The 18,703-nt window shown below is 38.0% G+C and overlaps 1 protein-coding gene across 1 annotated transcript in view; it reads right to left on the minus strand.

Annotated features, from left to right (window-relative positions):
- The window catches only part of DCC (DCC netrin 1 receptor), a gene marked incomplete at both ends in the record, with an annotated part of 1,141,350 nt that overhangs the window by 319,196 nt on the left and 803,451 nt on the right, over positions 1-18,703 (minus strand). Inside the window, one exon of the mRNA XM_080821994.1 lies at positions 6,998-7,152. Within this exon, the coding sequence (XP_080678120.1) occupies positions 6,998-7,152 (155 nt within the window). The remainder of the gene's footprint in view (positions 1-6,997; positions 7,153-18,703) is intronic.

Genomic DNA, 18,703 nt, shown 5'->3' on the forward strand with positions numbered 1-18,703 from the left:
AGACTCTTTTGGGTGAATGGACCTTAAACTGCCCCACTCAAGCAATAGGTAATCTTTGATCTTCATCTTGAAATGTGTTTTGAAAGATACTTACATGTCTTTAACCTGAGAAAATATTTAGAGAACTTTAAGTAACTAACCAGAGAATATGTTCAGTTCTAGATTCTGTGGGCTTTTAGAAACAAATCTTTTATATTTACTTTTTCAACATTCAAAGAGGATTAATCTTAATGTTTTTAATGCTCTGTTTAAAGTATTTACCACTAGACTACTAGTCCTTAAAAGCCATAATAATGTCTGACTTGCTTTTGTAGCCTCGTGTACTAGATTAGTGTCTAGATTAATGGTGTCCAATAGAACTGTTTGCAATAATAGAAATGTTCTCTGTGCCATCCCACATGGTAGCGAATAGCATATATAGACCATTGAAGTGTGGCTAATGTGGCCTAGGAATTGAAATTTTAGTTTTCAACTTTATTTAAATTTTAAGTGTTTAACAGTTGAAATACAGTTAATGTGCCAGGATTTTGAATTTTGTGTTACTTCAGTGCACCTAACCTTAAATAAACACATGTGACTAATAGTTACTGTATTGGACAGTGAAGGTCTAGAACTCAGCACAAAAGAATCATTTTTGATTGAATGAATACATGCATGAATGAAACTACAGAGTGACTTGCATTTGCTTTGAATTCTTCCAGTGTGATTTACAACCCATCCTCCCAAGCTTCCCTCTAATTCTTCCACTAATATATTTCATTATAAAAGACATAATACCTCACCTAATTGACCATTAAATCCAAATGGATTACTTAAGTCTTCTGTTGCTGAGGATGCCAAACCATAAGACTTTAAAGGTCTCTCATCTTGTATTTGTCCACCTAAAAGCCTGTTTTGCAATGAGAGACCTTTTAAACTGCATTAGCATCTGTGTGCTACCAAGAAACGATGGAATGTCAACACTCACCATTATTTCTTTCTAAGAGTAACCTACGATTATGCACATCACCATGCAACTGGATCATTTTTCATTGGATCACGGTCAACTTTCCTTCCACAGTCATCCCAAATAGTCACTCAAATCACCACACAGTGCACTTAGTAATCAAGAACCAGCTCACAGGATAAAAATAAATGAGCTAGAGAGAACTACGATTTACTTAATTTATAGAAACAGGATGAAATAAATATAACTGATATTTACTATCTCGGCCATACATTATATAGGGATCAGATTCTCCCAGCAAATTTGAAGCCACCAGCTATTCATAAAATGGCAATGTTGTGATACATTTTATGGGATAATAAGAGTATTTTCTGATCTTAAGACCTCGACATTTAGTTAGGGATGAAAAGATGTGTATTGGGCAAAATTGGAGGACAGACCAGTCTATCATAGACTGGTAAATTACAGGCAGAGGATAATTAGGGGAAAAGTAATAAAATATATAAATGGCTGATTGTATAGCAATCAAGCCAGTTTCAAACTATCAATAAGGTATTATATTAGCCTTATTACCTACTGAGTGTCCCACTTCATTTGCAAGTGCAAGGAAATGGGGATTATGTTTCCATTTGATCCTGTTAGGGGCAGGGAGTGTCTCTCTGTCGACTGCCTACTAGATGCCAGGTGAGACTCAGAAGTCTCCTATATGTTATCACATTTCTTCTTCACAACCTGGAAAGAGGAGGAATAAATCATATCTCCAGTTTAGAGTTGGAGAAACTAAGGTCTCAAGGATTATCAAAATTGACCTAGGATGCAGGTAGTAATGTTTGGGCAGACAATGCTGAGAGACCTATCAGTTGCCTCCATAACAACCATACAAATAGAGCCCTATAAGAATGAATGAATGAAGAAATGATTGAGTGAATGAATGAATATATATATATATACATATATAATTATAGTCTTTTTCTGATTGATTTATTTCACTTAGCATAATCCCCTCCAGTCCATTCCCTTTAGAGAATTTTTGTTGAGTTTTTTAATTGTCAGTCTACATATAACATGGCATATACCATTTTTTTAGAAATATGTATTTTGATTTAATTTGTTTTTATTCAACTTTGTTGATTACAAATACTGTGTGTGTGTGTGTGTGTGTGTGTGTGTGTGTGTATCTCCAAGGAAGGAGGGAAAAAGCAAATATGCCTATTCCTCTAGATGCTATATTCTAAAGTGACTCAACTTGGGGGAGGGTAGCTTTCACTCATCTTTTCAGTGTAAATATAGCAGACTAAGAATATTACTTATAACTCAAATATAAAAGGGCTTTGTAGATAATTGGGTTGTGGTCTAGCAAATAGGCTTCCCATTCTAACTGAAACCTCCAGCCTGTATGTGGTCCATTTTAACACCCTTCATGATTAAACTGACTTAACAGCATCTTAAAAGACCCCAAATAATAATTCAAAAACTCTCCACATGTGGTATGAAAAGATTAGACAAGTCTTAAGCAGGCAGGGGCTTAAATCGGACTGATAATACAGTGGAGAAATTATACACCATAAAGGCAGGGGAAAGAAGCAAGGGCTGAGCAAAAAGAAGATATAATCAGGGGACATAAACCTTCCTATAAATCAAGCTTTTCTATTCTGTGTGATTATTTCATAAACTGGATCTTGGGCTGTTGATCTCTTTAAATGATTACTACAAAATGTATGCACTTTTAGAAACAGTTGCTGGGTGATTTATATTTCAGACGTATTTTCCATTAGTGTTTATTCCTTGAGAATGTGGTTTTCATAATAGAGTTGATATTTTCAAATATTATGGAAAACTTGAAATTCAATTTGTATAAAAGCTATGTAATTTTAGTGTACAATTACTCCATCATATTTGGAAAAACACTGATAAAAGGAGCAACTGAACACACATCCAGATGAGACACATCTTCAAAAGATAAGATCATTTTGTCAGGGAAAGAAATAAAGATAGAAATGTCCCCTCCCCCAAACCTTGCCCTCTACATTCTGAAATTCCACCCAAATAATAACATCAGCCTTTGAACTTCCTCTCAAAACAAAGAAGGGGGGAGGGGAAATGGATCGCAAGGCAAGGGGAGAGGAGGGAGAAAGTGAAGGGAAGGGGAAGAGAGAAGGGGAGAGGAGAGAAATGAAGAACAGAATCTCTAGGATGTTCCATCTTCCTCAGCAACTGGTCTACTACTGAACAGACATGGAGAAGATGAAGTGCTCCTTATCCTAGACATATTTTGAAATTGCCAAAATGGCATTTTGTGTTAACAACAGAAGATAAAGTACACATGCAGTACCTATTAGTCATGATAACATAATTTATTTATCCTAACGTCTGTGGTAACGACAGCAGGTGAGCTACACAGTATTCTTCATCTAAATGAATTGAAGGAATTGGTAACTGTTTTGCACATCTAAAGGATATTCTGAGTGTACTGTTTATCTAGGCTGATTTGTTTCTATGTACCTATCCACCGAATAGAAGGTGAACTTTCCAAGGTGATTCTCAACAGAACAGATTCAGGTCACCATCCAAGTAAACAATGGCTGGCAAAGGAAAGAATTCTTACTCCATACAGTGGTAAGACCAGAAGTGATTTAATAAAACAGTGCTGTTACTAAAGGTCAAAGTATGGTTAGAATCCTAAGGCCATTATCACCGCTGTTAATGAAAAAAATTCAAAGCTCTTTCATGTTACTAAAGCAGAAAGATTCTATGTTTCATTTTCTGGGGAAAACATAACTTACATGAGACAGTAGTACTAACAAGCAATGGGCTTTATTCACTCAATCGTTTAGTTTTATCATCATTTATGCTAACTTCTAAGCAAAATAAATGCTTACAGAGACAAGCACCCAGTGAGGTCCTCTGCACAAACTCTCAGACTACCTTCTGAATGGAAGACATACAAAGGTCTGAGGCAGCTGTCTTTGAAATACACATATTTGAGGAGGCAGACACAATGTGATTTGGGCATACAAAAATAACAAGACACTATGCCTCAGCTATCACCGGTAATGGGGCCACATGTAAATCCATGATTGAGATGGTAATATTTCACTTAACAACGTGTTACAAGTTCCCTTACTCTACTTGCTTTATTATTGTTACACATTTAGAATATTTGCTTCCTCAAGAAGCTTCTGAGATCCCTAAGTGCTGTTATTTCATTACACACATATGCTTTTCTAATGTGCCTCAGATGTCAGGGAACAGTACTGGGAACATAGCAGATGTTTATTAAATATACTTATAAATTGAATTATGGCATTTTTAAAACAAGTTAAGGCCACATGTGTGATGCCAATCATTACTTTCTGATTTTCTTTTTATTAATGATACTAAATATGGCAGAGAATGTTGTATGAGGAGTAACAGTTTCATGAAATGAGACATTATTATTAGTTGGTATCCTTTCTTTCCTGTGGCTTGGAAAAGTTGGTATAAAAGAAAGTGATTTTAAAAAAGAAAAGTTCTCTGGGAATTGATTATTTACGCCGGAGACAGAAACAATGTAATTGATAGAAGAAAAAAAATAATGCTGCTCAGTCTTAGAAAACAAGGCCGACTACTTAGGGTTTTTACAGAATGTAATGTAATCATGTCTAGTCAGCCTTGAAATGTACACTAAAACAATTCTATGGAAAACGTTAAGATTAGGAAGTGAGGAATTCAGATAATTCATAGAAATTGGATATTTTGAAAATGAACATACTTTTAAAGTTTAAGTTCTACCACTAGAAAATTGAATGAAGTTTTCCATTAGAGAACTTTTTCTTTTTTGTATTTAAGTTCAGTTAGCCAACATATAGTACATCACTAGTTTTGATATAATGTTCAATAATTCATCAGTTATGCATAACATGCAAGGCTCATCTCATCTCGTGCTCTCCTTAATGTCCATCACCCGGTTACCCCATCCCCCCACCCACCTCCCTTTCCACAACCCCCAGTTTGTTTCCGAGTCCAGAGTCTCTCATGGGTTCTTTCCCTCACTGATTTCTTCCCATTCAGTTTTCCCTCCCTTACCCTATTGGCCTCTGCACTATTACTTATATTCAACATATGAGTGAAACCATATGATAATTGTCTTTCTCTGATTGACTTATTTCACTTAGCATAATCCCCTCCAGTCCATTCCCTTTAGAGAATTTTTGATGAGTTTTTAATTATCAGTCTACATACAACATGGCATAAACCATTTTTTTAGAAATACATATTTTGATTTAATTTGTTTTTATTCAATTTTGTTGATTACAAATACCAAATATTCATAAAAAGTTATTGATTCTCTCTATATATGATCTATTAAGAGTAAGTCAATGAAGAAACTGCTGAGTAAAACATAGATATTATGAAGTGGAAATTGGCATTATTTAGTGATTTAAATGCAAACATTTAAAAACATTCTCAAGAACAGAAACTTGGAAGTAGAACCAGCCTCATTCATGAGCATAACAGCCAGTGATGTTGTACAAAGTCCTGCAGGGAATGAGGTTTAATACCCTGTTGTAGCTTCTGGATCCTGCACAGGAGCCTGTATTTCCTATTATTAGCCGAAACCTGTACGTTACTATGCCTTTAAAAATGCTATCTGAGGTTTTATTTCTGTGAGGCAAGTGTTTCTAAGATTTGTACAGCTTAGGTATCTTCCCCACCCCTAATAAAAATTTTATTATAATTCCTTATCATCTTTTCTTTGCAGCCTTGGTTAAGTGGAAAAAAAAAATGTAGATTTTGCCAAATATAGAACATGATACCAGTACCCAGACTACCTATCAGAGAGTAACTGCTCTCTCTACTTCAACATGATGACTTAAAACATCCAAGAAGTAGGGGCACCAGGTGGCTCTGTTGGTTAAGTGTCTCGCTTCAGCTCGGGTCATGATCTCAGGGTCCTGGGATCGAGCCCTGCATATGCTCAGGGTGGAGTCTGCTTCTCCTTCTCCCTCTGCTCCTTCCCCCACCCATGCACACATACACTCACTCTCTCTCAAATAAACAAATACGATCTTTAAAAAATTAAAATACTCAACAACTGACATAATGCAAAGATTATTTCCTCGTATTTACCAATTAAAATATTTCTAATTTCTATTTCACCTTCTTCCAAAAGCGTATGAGATGATTCTGAAATGAAACGTAGTTTTAAATAAAATGAGCAGGAATCTGAGCAGAATAATACCATTAATAAAAAGAAAAAGGAGTAGATACAGCTAGGTCTTCAAATAATGTGGTTTGTTATAGGTAGTCACTTCATTTACACTTTAGATTATAATACATTTTTAACAAAATAATGCTGACAAACTGCTCATCAGTAATCCATCTTTTCAAATAACATTAGAAGTTTGTAGGAAAAAAAACCCCAAAATTTTATAAAATAGATATCCTTCAAATGCACAGCCTTGGAGCTATTCTTTTAGAAAAGTAGAAATCGCTGAATTATCACATGGTCAAGGAATATTGAATTGCTTTACTTTGGGATGATATAGCTTAATATAGTGATTTAAGTTGGAAGATAGTGAGATTGGCCAATAGAGATTATCTCTTTTCCTTTCTTGAGTCAAGTTTGGCAGTTGGAATCTCCTTAAGGGCATCCAGTGCACGTTAAAGTTCTTTAACAGGTCCCTGTATTTGCAAGTCCCATGTGGTTGTTCTCTCACCTTTGGTGTTCTTCATAAACAAACTTGGGAAACCTAAAAAGTCAGTTGAAGGAGGCTGAAACCTGATGCTGATGATAAAGGCCTAACTGGCAGAGTCAGTCAGTCACTTAGGAAGTGAACTTGGAAACTGTATGGATGGATTAGGCCTTACTAGCTGTTAATTTGCCATGACGCCCTAAGTGGGGAGGCCGTTTTGTCAAAATGTCATCTTACCTTTAAAAATCCTCAAGTTAAATATGTTCCTTCCAGAACTATTCCTTCCATTTTAACCTTAATTTCTAGGAGAGGATTCAAGGAGATTGCCAGCAAAAAGAAATACTTTCTAAATGTGTCTTTCTATGTTTATACTCACACTCAGGCTGTGTAGCCACTTTGATGGGTTGAGAACTCTCTCCTGGTCCCCACTCATTGTAGGCCACAACTCGGAAGGTGTACATGGCTTCTGGCTTCAGGTTTCCCACGGTAAGCTGAAGGGACCCAGGCTGGGATGTATTCAATGCTCGTTCCCTGGAAAGTAAAAGTGTCAGGGAAAGATTACTCTAACATCAATGCTTTTAGCCAAACCTTTATTTAATGTGCCAAAGCAGTGAGGTGGACCAAAGTTTGCTGACCATTTCATGCTGACTTTGCTGTATATCAAGGCCTCTGAGGTTTATTGTGAGAAGCAAACTAGAAAGACCCACACATAAATACTGCAGGGTTTGGGGGGAGCTCAAGTTTATGCCATTGCCATGAAACTTGCAAACGAAAGTCTTTTTCCTCAACACTTTACAATTCAGAATGCAAAACTCATGACAAAGAGCTATTAAAATAAGAAGAAACATCTGGAATGTAGACAGGAAGATGCATTTCGTAAACATCCGGCTAATGCTAGAAATCAAGGTCTCAATTATTCCACAAATCGGTCTTTGTCAGTATTGCCAACAAATGCATTTATGCATTTTCTCTCATTGTAGGAAAGGAAAAGACAGATGCTAAGCGCTGATGTGCACGGAGCTTGAGCTCCTGTGGTTAAGTTAAGTGCAATTAGTGAAGGAGGGTAGATTCCTTTCTACGTGAGGAGAAACTGCAACACATGTCAACTTGCCTTGTTCTTCAAGCCACATCTACATGTGTCCAATCCATTTCCCAACCAAAACCTTCCTCAGTTGTTCCACACAAATGAATTAATGTGCTGATCCTAGTGCAACCGGTAGTGCATATTAAGAGAGGGCAAGCTCTCCCGGTATAGATGCTAACAGAAGAAACAATAGCTACTAAAGTGTTCTTTAAGGATACACATGATTATAGACTCTTGTATCCTCCTTGGTTTCATAGAATTGACTTGGCAGGTGAAGAAGGAACTCCTGAGCTACTCAATTGTTTGTTAAGGTTTCTATTTCTAGAAGGTATCTCCTGCATCTTAGTGGGATTGGATGCACATTTTAACTTTGCAATTTGGTTTTATTTTGTCTGGGGAGATACTTAAAATGAAACCTAGTTTTGTCTCAGGGCAAAACAGGTTTCCAAAGAGAAAAATAAAAACAAACTTTTAAGGGCATTAATGGTGAATCTTGGGCATGTAATGCAATGTGAATTTGACAGATATGACAGAGACTGGTTGATTCACCCTCAAACCCATTTTTTCTTCTTAACATGCTTGATGGGATTTCCCAGCCCCTGTGAGGTCTAGATGAAGCCATGGGACTCGGTCTACCCAGTGAGTTTGAGTGAACCCCTCATGTTCTGATTCCGGGCCTAGCCTAGTAACGTGTTTACTTCTGCGTTCTCCTCCTTCACCTGTGAGCTTGAGGTAGACAAGCATGGCTACTTTGGGAGTCATGTATTGATGATAGAGGAGTCAAGGGGAAACCATAAGAGACTCTTAATCTCACAAAGCAAATTGAGGGTAGCTGGGCGGTGTTGGGGGAGGGATAGGGTAGCTGGGTTATGGACATTGGGGGGGTATGTGCTATGGTGAGTGCTGTGAATTGTATAAAACTGATGATTCACAGACGTGTACCCCTGAGGCAGATAATACATTATATGTTAATAAAATTACTTAACTGAAAAAAAAAAAGAATCAAACAGGTTTGAGTCATTATAAATATTAGGCTTTGTTTGTTATGCAGTTAGTGCTGTTTTATCCAGTACTACTAATAATTAAAATATATATCCTGAGTGGTTACCAGAGTCTAGGGGGAGAGAGGAAGAAGTTATTTAGTGGGTACAGATTTTTAATTGCAGAAGATGAAAAAGTTCTGGAGACAGAGAATGGTGATAGGTCTTTGAATGCACTTGATACCACAGAACTCCGTACTTAAAAATGTTTAAAACTGTAAATATTGTGTGTTATATATATTTACCACAATAAAAACCAACCAAACAAACAAATATCCTGTATGAATCTTAATATAGCCTAAGGCTTAGATAGTCCTTAGGAGTGCTCTTTCAAGTTGCTACAAGGCTGAACTGTGACTTATGGTGGGGGCTGAGGACAGGGCAGAGTCTGGGTGGGATTTAACAGTAACTGAAAGTAGGTAGGGGTAAGACATCAGATAATGCTCCCACATACCACATACCACACTGCTCTATTCTATCTACCTAAGATTATTTAGGGCAACAAGTTGCTTTGGGAAAACAAAACAAAGGAAAAGAAAAGAAAAGAAAAGAAAAGAAAAGAAAAGAAAAGAAAAGAAAACAATGAAAGCTCATAATCCAGATTGTACATCTTGTGGATATATGGATTTTTGCACCTTATTTATTTTTCTTTAGCAGAAGAACTTTTAGATACATTGCATTATGCAGACCTTTTATATAGATAGGGTGATTTTATCATCATTTTATAGATGCAAAAGTATAATTTGGAAAACAGCACTTTTTTTCCCCAAAGGACTCATAGTTAGTGGATAGCAGAGTTAAAAACAGAATCTGGGGCTTCAGCTTCTAAACCCAGTATTGATATCACTCAACAATTGTAGGGAAAGAACTGTGGGGCTATTTTGGTCATGGGCACTTTGCATAGAAGATCTGAGTTTCCAAAGGAGTAGAAGGGATGCATTCAGAAACCACTGTGAGATGAATCTGTCCCCCACTCTGATATCTTTTCTAGCCATCCATGACAACATAGTTGTTATTGAAGGTCAGATACCAAACTTCTTGGGTATCTATGAGGAAAGACAGCTTTTATAGTTGACTTTATTCATATACTACTAAAGAACTGAGGTAAATGAGCTGTGTTCTGGGACATGCTGACATAATCTCTTCAGCAAGTGTTCTTCAAAGGAAAAGAGAAAATAATCAAGAAAATTTGGGTAAGCCCATGTAAGAATATCTAAGATCATATAATGAAAATATCACTCACATATAAAAGCAGATGCTGGATTTCATTATGAGGGAGGGAGTTTTAGGTACCCATAATCTCTATCAGCCTCCAAAAAGTATTCCAAATTAATAATAGTCCAGAAAAAAGTATATTCATTATATGAACAATTGATGCTTCCTCCATATTACATTAAGTGTGAACAAAGCATTTTCTTAAAGATTTCTTATTTATTTATTAGAGAGAGAGAGAGAGAGAGAGAGAGAGAGAATGAGAGAGAGCGAACATGAAAAGGGGAAGGTCAGAGGGAGAAGTAGACCCCCGGTGATCAGGGAGCCCGATGTGGGACCGGATCCCGGGACGCCAGGATCATGACCTGAGCTGAAGGCAGTCGCTCAACCAATTGAGCCACCCAGGCACATGGAACAAAACATTTTTAGAAAATACTTCAACGGTAGCAATCTGGAAAAAAAATACAATTTAAGCAAATACAGTGTATTTTTCCTAAATACCTTAAACACCACTCTACACCTCCGCTCTCATCACATGCTAGTACTCCCCTGGATTGACCATTAGTTTCTTCAGTGTAGGCGGTCAGTGGCTTAAAACAATGATTTAATATAAATGTTTCAAATTTATGTGCCTCTTTTCAGAAATCTGTTCATTTTATCAAAGTGAGTTTGCATCAAAATGCTTTGGAAGCTGTGGGTGTATTCAGCATTCTTAAGTCTGGAATTGTTATTTTGACTTTCTTATTAATTTATCTGGGCCTGGTTCCTCAGGTGCTGATTGGGGCCATGAAAATGTTTAACTCACAGAGTTTTTCAAAAACTAAATGAGAGGGGCACCTGGGTGGCTCAGTGGGCTAAGCCTCTGCCTTCAGCTCAGGTCATGATCCCAGGGTCCTGCGATAGGGTCTGCATCGGACTCTCTGCTGGGCGGGGAGCCTGCTTCCTCCTCTCTCTCTGCCTGTCTCTCTGCCTACTTGTGATCTCTGTCTGTCAATTAAATATCTCAATTAAATGAGATACTGTACGTAAACCACATAAGGCAGGAGGCAGGTTGCCTGGGAATCAACATGGAGTTTCATATGCATGATAGTTATTGTTGTAATTTTTATTATTATAATTATATATATATATGAATTTGAGGAGAGAAATTAAGAGGTCTAATCATAAAATAAAAAAATACATCAATAGATTTCATTGAGCTCTATGGGTCTGCTCCATTACTCTCCTCAAACAAAACAAAACAAAACACTTTTTTAAAATATTTTTTGTAAGATTAATTTTGTTTTCCAAGATAAGTTAAATTTTAAAAGTGGTCATAACTAGAAGTATTGAATAAGTTCCAATAATGGAAATAGTAATATCTTTAAAAGGCGGAGGCTTCACTGACAGCAAGCTGAGAAGGAACTGGTGTTCTCTGTGTTCCACAGCATAGCTGAACGGCCCTGTGAAATGTGGTGTCCTTTCTGCTAGTGCCTGGGCTTGGTTGCCAGGCTGCTCTGGTGCTTCCTCGCGTCCTACAAGGGGGTGGGGGCTGGTCTTCAAACTGCTAGAGGCGTACTAATGCATTCTGGGAGATTGGCATTTCCTGCCTGTTGTCCTTCCCAGATTTGTACAGTTCAAGCCCCAGAGATTCGCAGGCTTTTGATCATTCCTTTCATGCTTTAAGAGTTCAAAAATAAAACATCACAAATCTTTTCCCAACAAGTAAGTTCCCAACAACCTGAGTTTGGAAGAGCAATTTATTACTCTGTTTCTCTCATCTCCCAATTAGCCAATGGCAGCCGCCTGAAGTGGTTACACTCTCCAGAGCCCTCACTTGGACCAGCTGGTAATTAGGATTTTCTCTCTGTGCACTCTGGTCCATGCTCCTCTGTAAATGCGCAGATAAACACACTAGGGTCTGAAGAACAGAGACCAGTAGCTGTCAGGTGTTTGCCCAATGACTGTGTGGGGTGTTCTGCCGGTTACTGCACCAACAACCCTTGGAAAAGCAGCAGGGGTCCAGACCAGCTGTCTCTTGATGAAGTTCTCTCCTCTGACTCTGAAGACATAATCGTCTTCAAATTCACAGAGCTCAGAGGCATGGTCTATGTCATCAGATATATTGTCAGACAAAGCTTCATGACTTCACTTCCCTTCCCCTGACTCTGAGTGGGCAGCGTGGGGCTTGGGCAGGTTCAAAATTAGTTGACTGAAGTAAAGGGAGCAAGTCACCTGTGCTTTCTAGAATCCATTCACTATAACTTCACCAACTGAAAATCCACAAAGAATAATAAATAAATAAATAAATAAATAAATAAATAAATAAATAAAAAGTCCATCTCCTCCTGCTGGCTGAAAACAACTGTGGGCAACTTGCCTTCTTTGATCCTTACATGGAGACCAAGAAGAGTTTGCAAATAGGAGAAATTTCTTCCTTGTAAACTTGAGTTTACTAGAGTAAAACTTTAGGTGCTTTAGATCACCTGGTAGAGATTTCTTAGACAATACTATCTATGTTTTATAACCATATTCTTGGGGTGCCTAGGTGGCTCAGTCAGTTAAGTGTCTGACTCTGGATTTCAGCTCAAGTCAGGATCTCAGGGTCTGAGATTGAGCCCCTTGTTGGGGTCAGTGCTCAGCATGGAGTCTGCTAGTGTCTTTCCCTCCCGCTTTACTCCTTCCACTGCTCTCTTTCTCTCCCTCTCTAAAATAAATAAATAAAATCTTTAAAAAATAAATAAAAGCACACTCCACACTCTGTGACTTATTAAAGAGGATGCTGCTGCTTTTCTGAGATCAGATGGTGAAGTCTTAGGTGCTGATACATTCTGAGGCACAAACTCCAAGATGGTATCATAGAAGGCACCCTTGTACAAGTTGCATTAAGACCTAACTCCGGTTAGGCTGATTTCTCCTGTGCCTGACATCCAGCCCTGCTCTGGTATGTACTTACAATGTATTGTATTAGAATAATAGCTTTTTGTGTTTGTTTGTTTGTTTGTTTGTTTGTTTTTGTTTTTTTGTCATTGATCTTCCCAGTTCTTTCTTCTATTGATTATTGATGGACATACTCTTCTAACATCTGTGGTCTGTAAACTCCATGCCCCAGACTTTGTGCTGGCTGCCATTCTATGGTTAATACATCTCAACTCCTTGTGACAAGGTCTGAAGACCATCAAGATGAGGCCCAAACATTTTCACACTTATCTACACCAATTAACCCTGCCCCACAATGCTATATCCATCTCTGCTTCTTGGTCTGTTGCCATGCTGCCTTTCATTAGTTTGGTTTTATTTTGTTTTGTTTCAGTTATCCTGGGGTTACCATTTCCTGACTTACAGTTCCTTCTCAGTTTGGCAAAAGCTTGTTCATTCCTCAAGCCCAATCCAAGTAAAATCTCTTGACTGAAGCTTTCCTACTATCATGTCCTCTGATTCCAGCAGCATTAAATACTCTCTCTTTCATGCTTTTGCTCTTTTGGTTTATAGATCTCTTGTAGCACATATCACATTGTATTAATAGGGATGCCTGTCTTTCACTCAGTTGTGAATTTAGAAGAAAAGCCATATTCCATTCACATTTTCACTCGGCATATGTACCCACTGAATATAAATATGACTATGTTGCTGGTGCTCAAAGATTTTTTTTTTTTAAATATTTTATTTATTTATTTGTCAGAGAGAGAGAGAGAGAGAGCGAGCACAGGCAGACAGAGTGGCAGAGGGAGAAGCAGGCTCCCTGCGGAGCAAGGAGCCCGATGTGGGACTCGATCCCAGGACACCGGGATCATGACCTGAGCCGAAGGCAGCTGCTTAACCAACCGAGCCACCCAGGCGTCCCAGCTGGTGCTCAAAGATTTTTAAATGAATATGTAAATAAATGCAAAAATGTTAATAGAATAATTGCATAACATTTCCACATAGTGTAATCTCCAAAACGTTTAGAGGGCTGGATCTGATTCTGTTTTTCTATGCCACCTTAGTTGGGTGACCTTTGGCATGCCACTTCACCTTCCTGGGTTTTGTTTTCATCATTTGAAAACAGAGTGGGATCTACTCAAAGTAGCCTTTCTAATCTATTTTAGCCTTTTCTAATCTATTTGTTGGGAATAGAAAATTGTGTGTGGGTGTGTGTGTAATTGAATTCAACACTTCTGTATTTACATTTCAGAAGTAAGTAGAATTTTTAAAGATTAAGCATGATACTGTTTCTTACTGGATCATTTGTAACAACATGTCTCTAGTATATAGATTAAGTAAACACATATTGTCTTGCCCAAGTGCACCAGGGAATTAACATTTAGTTACAGCTGTGAGGCGAGCAACGAATGTTGTCTTGAGGTATCAAACACCTAATTAGTTGCTTAAAGGGGGGTGAGTTACAGTAACGGTGCTTTACAGAGAAGGAACTATGTTAATTTTAATGGAAAGATTTTTAGCATCCCCGTTTTATTCACTCTGCTTTCACTCTTATTTTTTTAGTGACAACAAAAATGGTGCAATGATGAGAAGATTTCAAAACTGAAATATGGTGTCTACTAAAATAAGGCTCAAAATGACAGCAGCAATAGCTACCCAGTGCTACATTTTTTATTACCCTAGAGCCATAGAGTTTGAAATCAAGAGCTATCTTCAAGGACAACTGGGTTCACAGGTGACTTGCCAACAGATAAAGCATAATGGGAAATGGAGATCATTTAGTTGGTCAAAGGTATTTTGACTAAATTTTGGCTAAAAATTCCTTCTTTTCTTGAATTGTTAAAAAGCATAGTCTGAGGCACAGACTTTTAAAAAATTTAATTTTCAATTAAAATTTTCAGCATCTAGTAAACATTCAAGGGACTAGTTATATAACAAGTAGCTACTGCAATAAAACATCAACCCCCCCATCTTTCATGGAAAAAAAAGCTTTTTGTTTCAAATTGTTAATTTCATTTAGTTTTAGCTTATGTCCCTAATAAATATGACTCAGTTCTGGGTCCTTTTCTTGTTTTGTTTTGTTTTTTTGGGGGGGCGAAGTTGGGGGGCTGACCCATTTTCTCCTTTGAAACCTGCCATTATCATCCATATGCTGACAAATTCCTGACATATTTACATATTTCTGGCCCAAACTTCTCTGAGCTCTAGCCAGGTTCCTTATTCCAAAGGCCCTACTTACTTTCCCACTTGAATGTATGTTAAAAAAAAAAAATTGTCTGAAGCTGAATTTATGATCTTCATTCTCAAGCCTGGGTCTTTTCCAGCATCCTAATGTCAGTGAGTTACCCTTCCGTCCTTCCATTTAAATAAGCCAGAAAACTAGGAACTATCCTTGCAAACATCCGTTGTCTCACCATGACTGCCAATCTGTCAGCTGCTATCAATTTTGCTTCTTAAATATCTCTAGAATAATATATTTCTTCTGCTCCATCTCCACTGATCCACCATCATCTCTCATCTGGACTTCTGCAATAGACTAGATAGTTTCCCTCCATCCACCGGGATGACCACAGGGGTCTAACTTCCATGCTGCAGTTACAGTCCTCTTTTCAAAATACAGACCTGATTATGGCCAGGACATTATGCACACATGTCTTCTCTCACAGAAACACATTCCTTTCCTTTAGAGCTCTTAATTCACTGTGTAGTTATATATTCCTCAGTGGAACGATCTTCCCGACATTATTAAACTGCCTCCAAAGAGGCTGTTGGCTTCTCTATTATTCTCAACACAGAGCCGGACACACAGTCAACTCACAAGTGAATAATGGGTCATTCATTTGTATATGGCATTTATAGAGGGCATGTTTTATTTTTCAGTATACATTAAGCCATTGGAAGAATTAAATCACTATTCTCTTACTCAATGATCTAAGGACATTTTTGAGGTAGAAAGGACAGGGCTTTACATTTTTATAGAGAAGCAGAGTGAAAGGGGGGCTAACTTTGCCAGGCTGTAAGCCAGGACCAGAATGTGGGGCTTTGGATTCTGAGTCTTGTTCTCTTTCTTTCACAACACCCTCCCTTCATAACGAGCTTCATCAGCTGCACAGCCACAGCGCTGAAGAGCGGGGAAGGAAGATGTAAACACCGTGTTGGAAATGTAATGCACGATGAATTCTAAGATGAATCCTCCATGTCAATCGCGCAAAGGTGGCCCTCTAATCCTGAGCAGGGAGCAGAGGTTTTCTGAGGCAGCATAAAGCAATGTAACGCATACCGGGCTGCAAGTTGGAAGGCCTAGTCCCGCTTTGTCCTGCCACAGAATAGGCATGTGACCTTGAGCTAGTCAGGGGCTATCTTGGAGCCTTCCCTGCTTCATTTGCAAAATGAAGATACCAGTCCCTTATCTGCCTACCTCACAGGGTTATTGTGAGGATTAAATTGAATGATGCTCATGAAAGTGTTTTAATTCTCTCATCTGAACTCCCACAGTACTTTATATGTGAGTCTTTTAGGGGATATCTTTTACTTTGTATGGTACAGTGAAAAGATCACTGGACTAGAAACCTTGCATTTAAATCTTTCTTTTAATATTTACTAGTTGTGTAGCTCTTTAGAAGTGTTTTTTTTTTTTTCAGGTTTTCTGAACGGAGTGAGGCATGCTGATCCGTAAAATGGAAATTATCATACCTGCCTTATCTGAGGATCAAATGGGCTAACATTTATAAAGTGGTAAAGTCCTCTCTACATATACACCTGTATTTCATTGCTCTCCATTTCTAATATACACAGTCATCTGCACATAGCACTGTCTGACAAGAACTGAGTGCTTTTGGAGCACCAGGCAATAAGCAAATGTTTTAGGCACTCATAATTTCTGAAGTCATCATAGCCTTACATGTCAGCCTTACATTATCCCACATGAGGGATCTATCCCACATGAGAACCACACAGCTAGTAAAATTCTCAGCCAGGATTGAAACCCATACAGCTCAATTCCATAGCAGCATTACCTTAAGCTTCTGGCTACCCTGTCACACTCCATAAGCGACTTTAGATTATGAAATGGGAAGTATAATGTTCTATACATGTCCAAAAAGTTTGCTACTGTGTCTATAACTGCTAAAGAAATGACGCATACCGGCTTAGCCATTAAGTCAGAAAATTACTGGAAAGAAGTCTATGGAAGAATTGATGTCATAATTCTGAAAATATAAAAAAAAAAAACCTGATTCTCTTCCAGGTTAATCTGTTAGGAGCAAGTCGGTCTAGTGACTGAGAACACCTGCTTTGGAATCAGGACTGCATCATATCCTGGTTCTACCACGTACTAGCTGTATATCAGAGAAGAAAATGTCTTCTTTAAGCCTCATGTGGATAATGTTTTGTTGTGAGGATGAAGTAAGATAATTTATGTAAGAGATGCTTAGCCTGACATCTGGCACAGTAACTATTCAATAAATACTTTCTCTCATCATGAATGCTTACTCTGTGGCCTTTGGCATGAGACTTACTCCTCCCCTGAGTATCAGTTTCTAAATGTTTAAGTAGCAGAAAGTTGTACTATGATTCCAAAGATCACTTTCTATTCAATGATTTTTACATACAAGGAGGGGATAGCTGGGTATCTGTGAAGTCTGGCTTTCAGGTTCTGGAATTTATCCCACTCCCTGACTTATGAAATGAAAGCACCCAAGGGGATGAATAAAATAAAATTTTTTAAAAAAAAAGGATGTTAACTATGGCACTTGCATTATTGATACCATTAACCAGTCAGACAGATTAATGATAATCTGAGCTAGAGTCATTTGCCTGACAAAGTCATTACTAGTCTGAGGCAAATGTTAAATCCACTACCTTTTAAAAAGCTATTGTGTTAAGGAGCTACATAAAGCTGTATGAGCAAATGAGCATCACAGCTAGCCGCTCAGAGACATATGGCGTATATTTGCTCTAGTTGAGAGCCAGAAAATGAACAGGGTTGTTGGAATCAAATCTCAAAAATCAACTTTTATTTTTTCTCAATTAAAAAAAGTTTTTACTGAACCCCAGTCAGCTTATTCATCCTCCTCAGTAACACAATTTGTTTTATTGGTTAGGAACTACCTATTAAGAATACCACATCTGAGGGTGCCTGGGTGGCTCAGTGGGTTAAAGCCTCTGCCTTCGGCTCAGGTCATGATCCCAGGGTCCTGGGATAGAGCCCCGCATCAGGCTCTCTGCTCAGCAGGGAGCCTGCTTCCCTCTCTCTCTGTCTCTGCCTGTCTCTCTGCCTACTTGTGACCTCTGTCTGTCAAATAAATAAATAAACAAATCTTAAAAAAAAAAAAAAAAAAGAATACCACATCTGTCTCTCTGCCACTTGTATCCTACTAGTTCCAATCAGTGAATGTCTACAGAAGTCATGATACTAGACACTTGGGTATGGAATTATAAATAAGATCTAGTTTCCATCATCAGGAAGAGAAACATGCATGTACTCAAACACACACAAAATTGGACAAAAGTTAGGAATAATATAATCGTAATCAAAGCATAAGGGGAGGATAAAGGAAAAAAGACTTCTGAGTTGGAGGACTGTGGAGAGATTGGCATAGTAGTTGACATTTCAGTTGGGGCTTCGATTCAACAGATAAATAGTTTGTGAGTGTTTATTATGGATTCCATATTGCTCTAGGTGCTAAGAATAGCTCAGGGAAGAAAGGAGGTAAGAACAGCCCTGCCCACATGAAGCTTATATTCTGGCATCAAGAAAGGGGATTCAGGAAACAATAAATATAAGGTGATAAAGCCATGGGAAAAATATGTATGAAAAAGGGCATAGGGAATGGTAGCGGTCAGG

The sequence above is a fragment of the Martes martes genome, assembly GCF_963455335.1.
Source record: "Martes martes genome assembly, chromosome: 13".
Lineage (NCBI taxonomy): Eukaryota > Metazoa > Chordata > Mammalia > Carnivora > Mustelidae > Martes > Martes martes.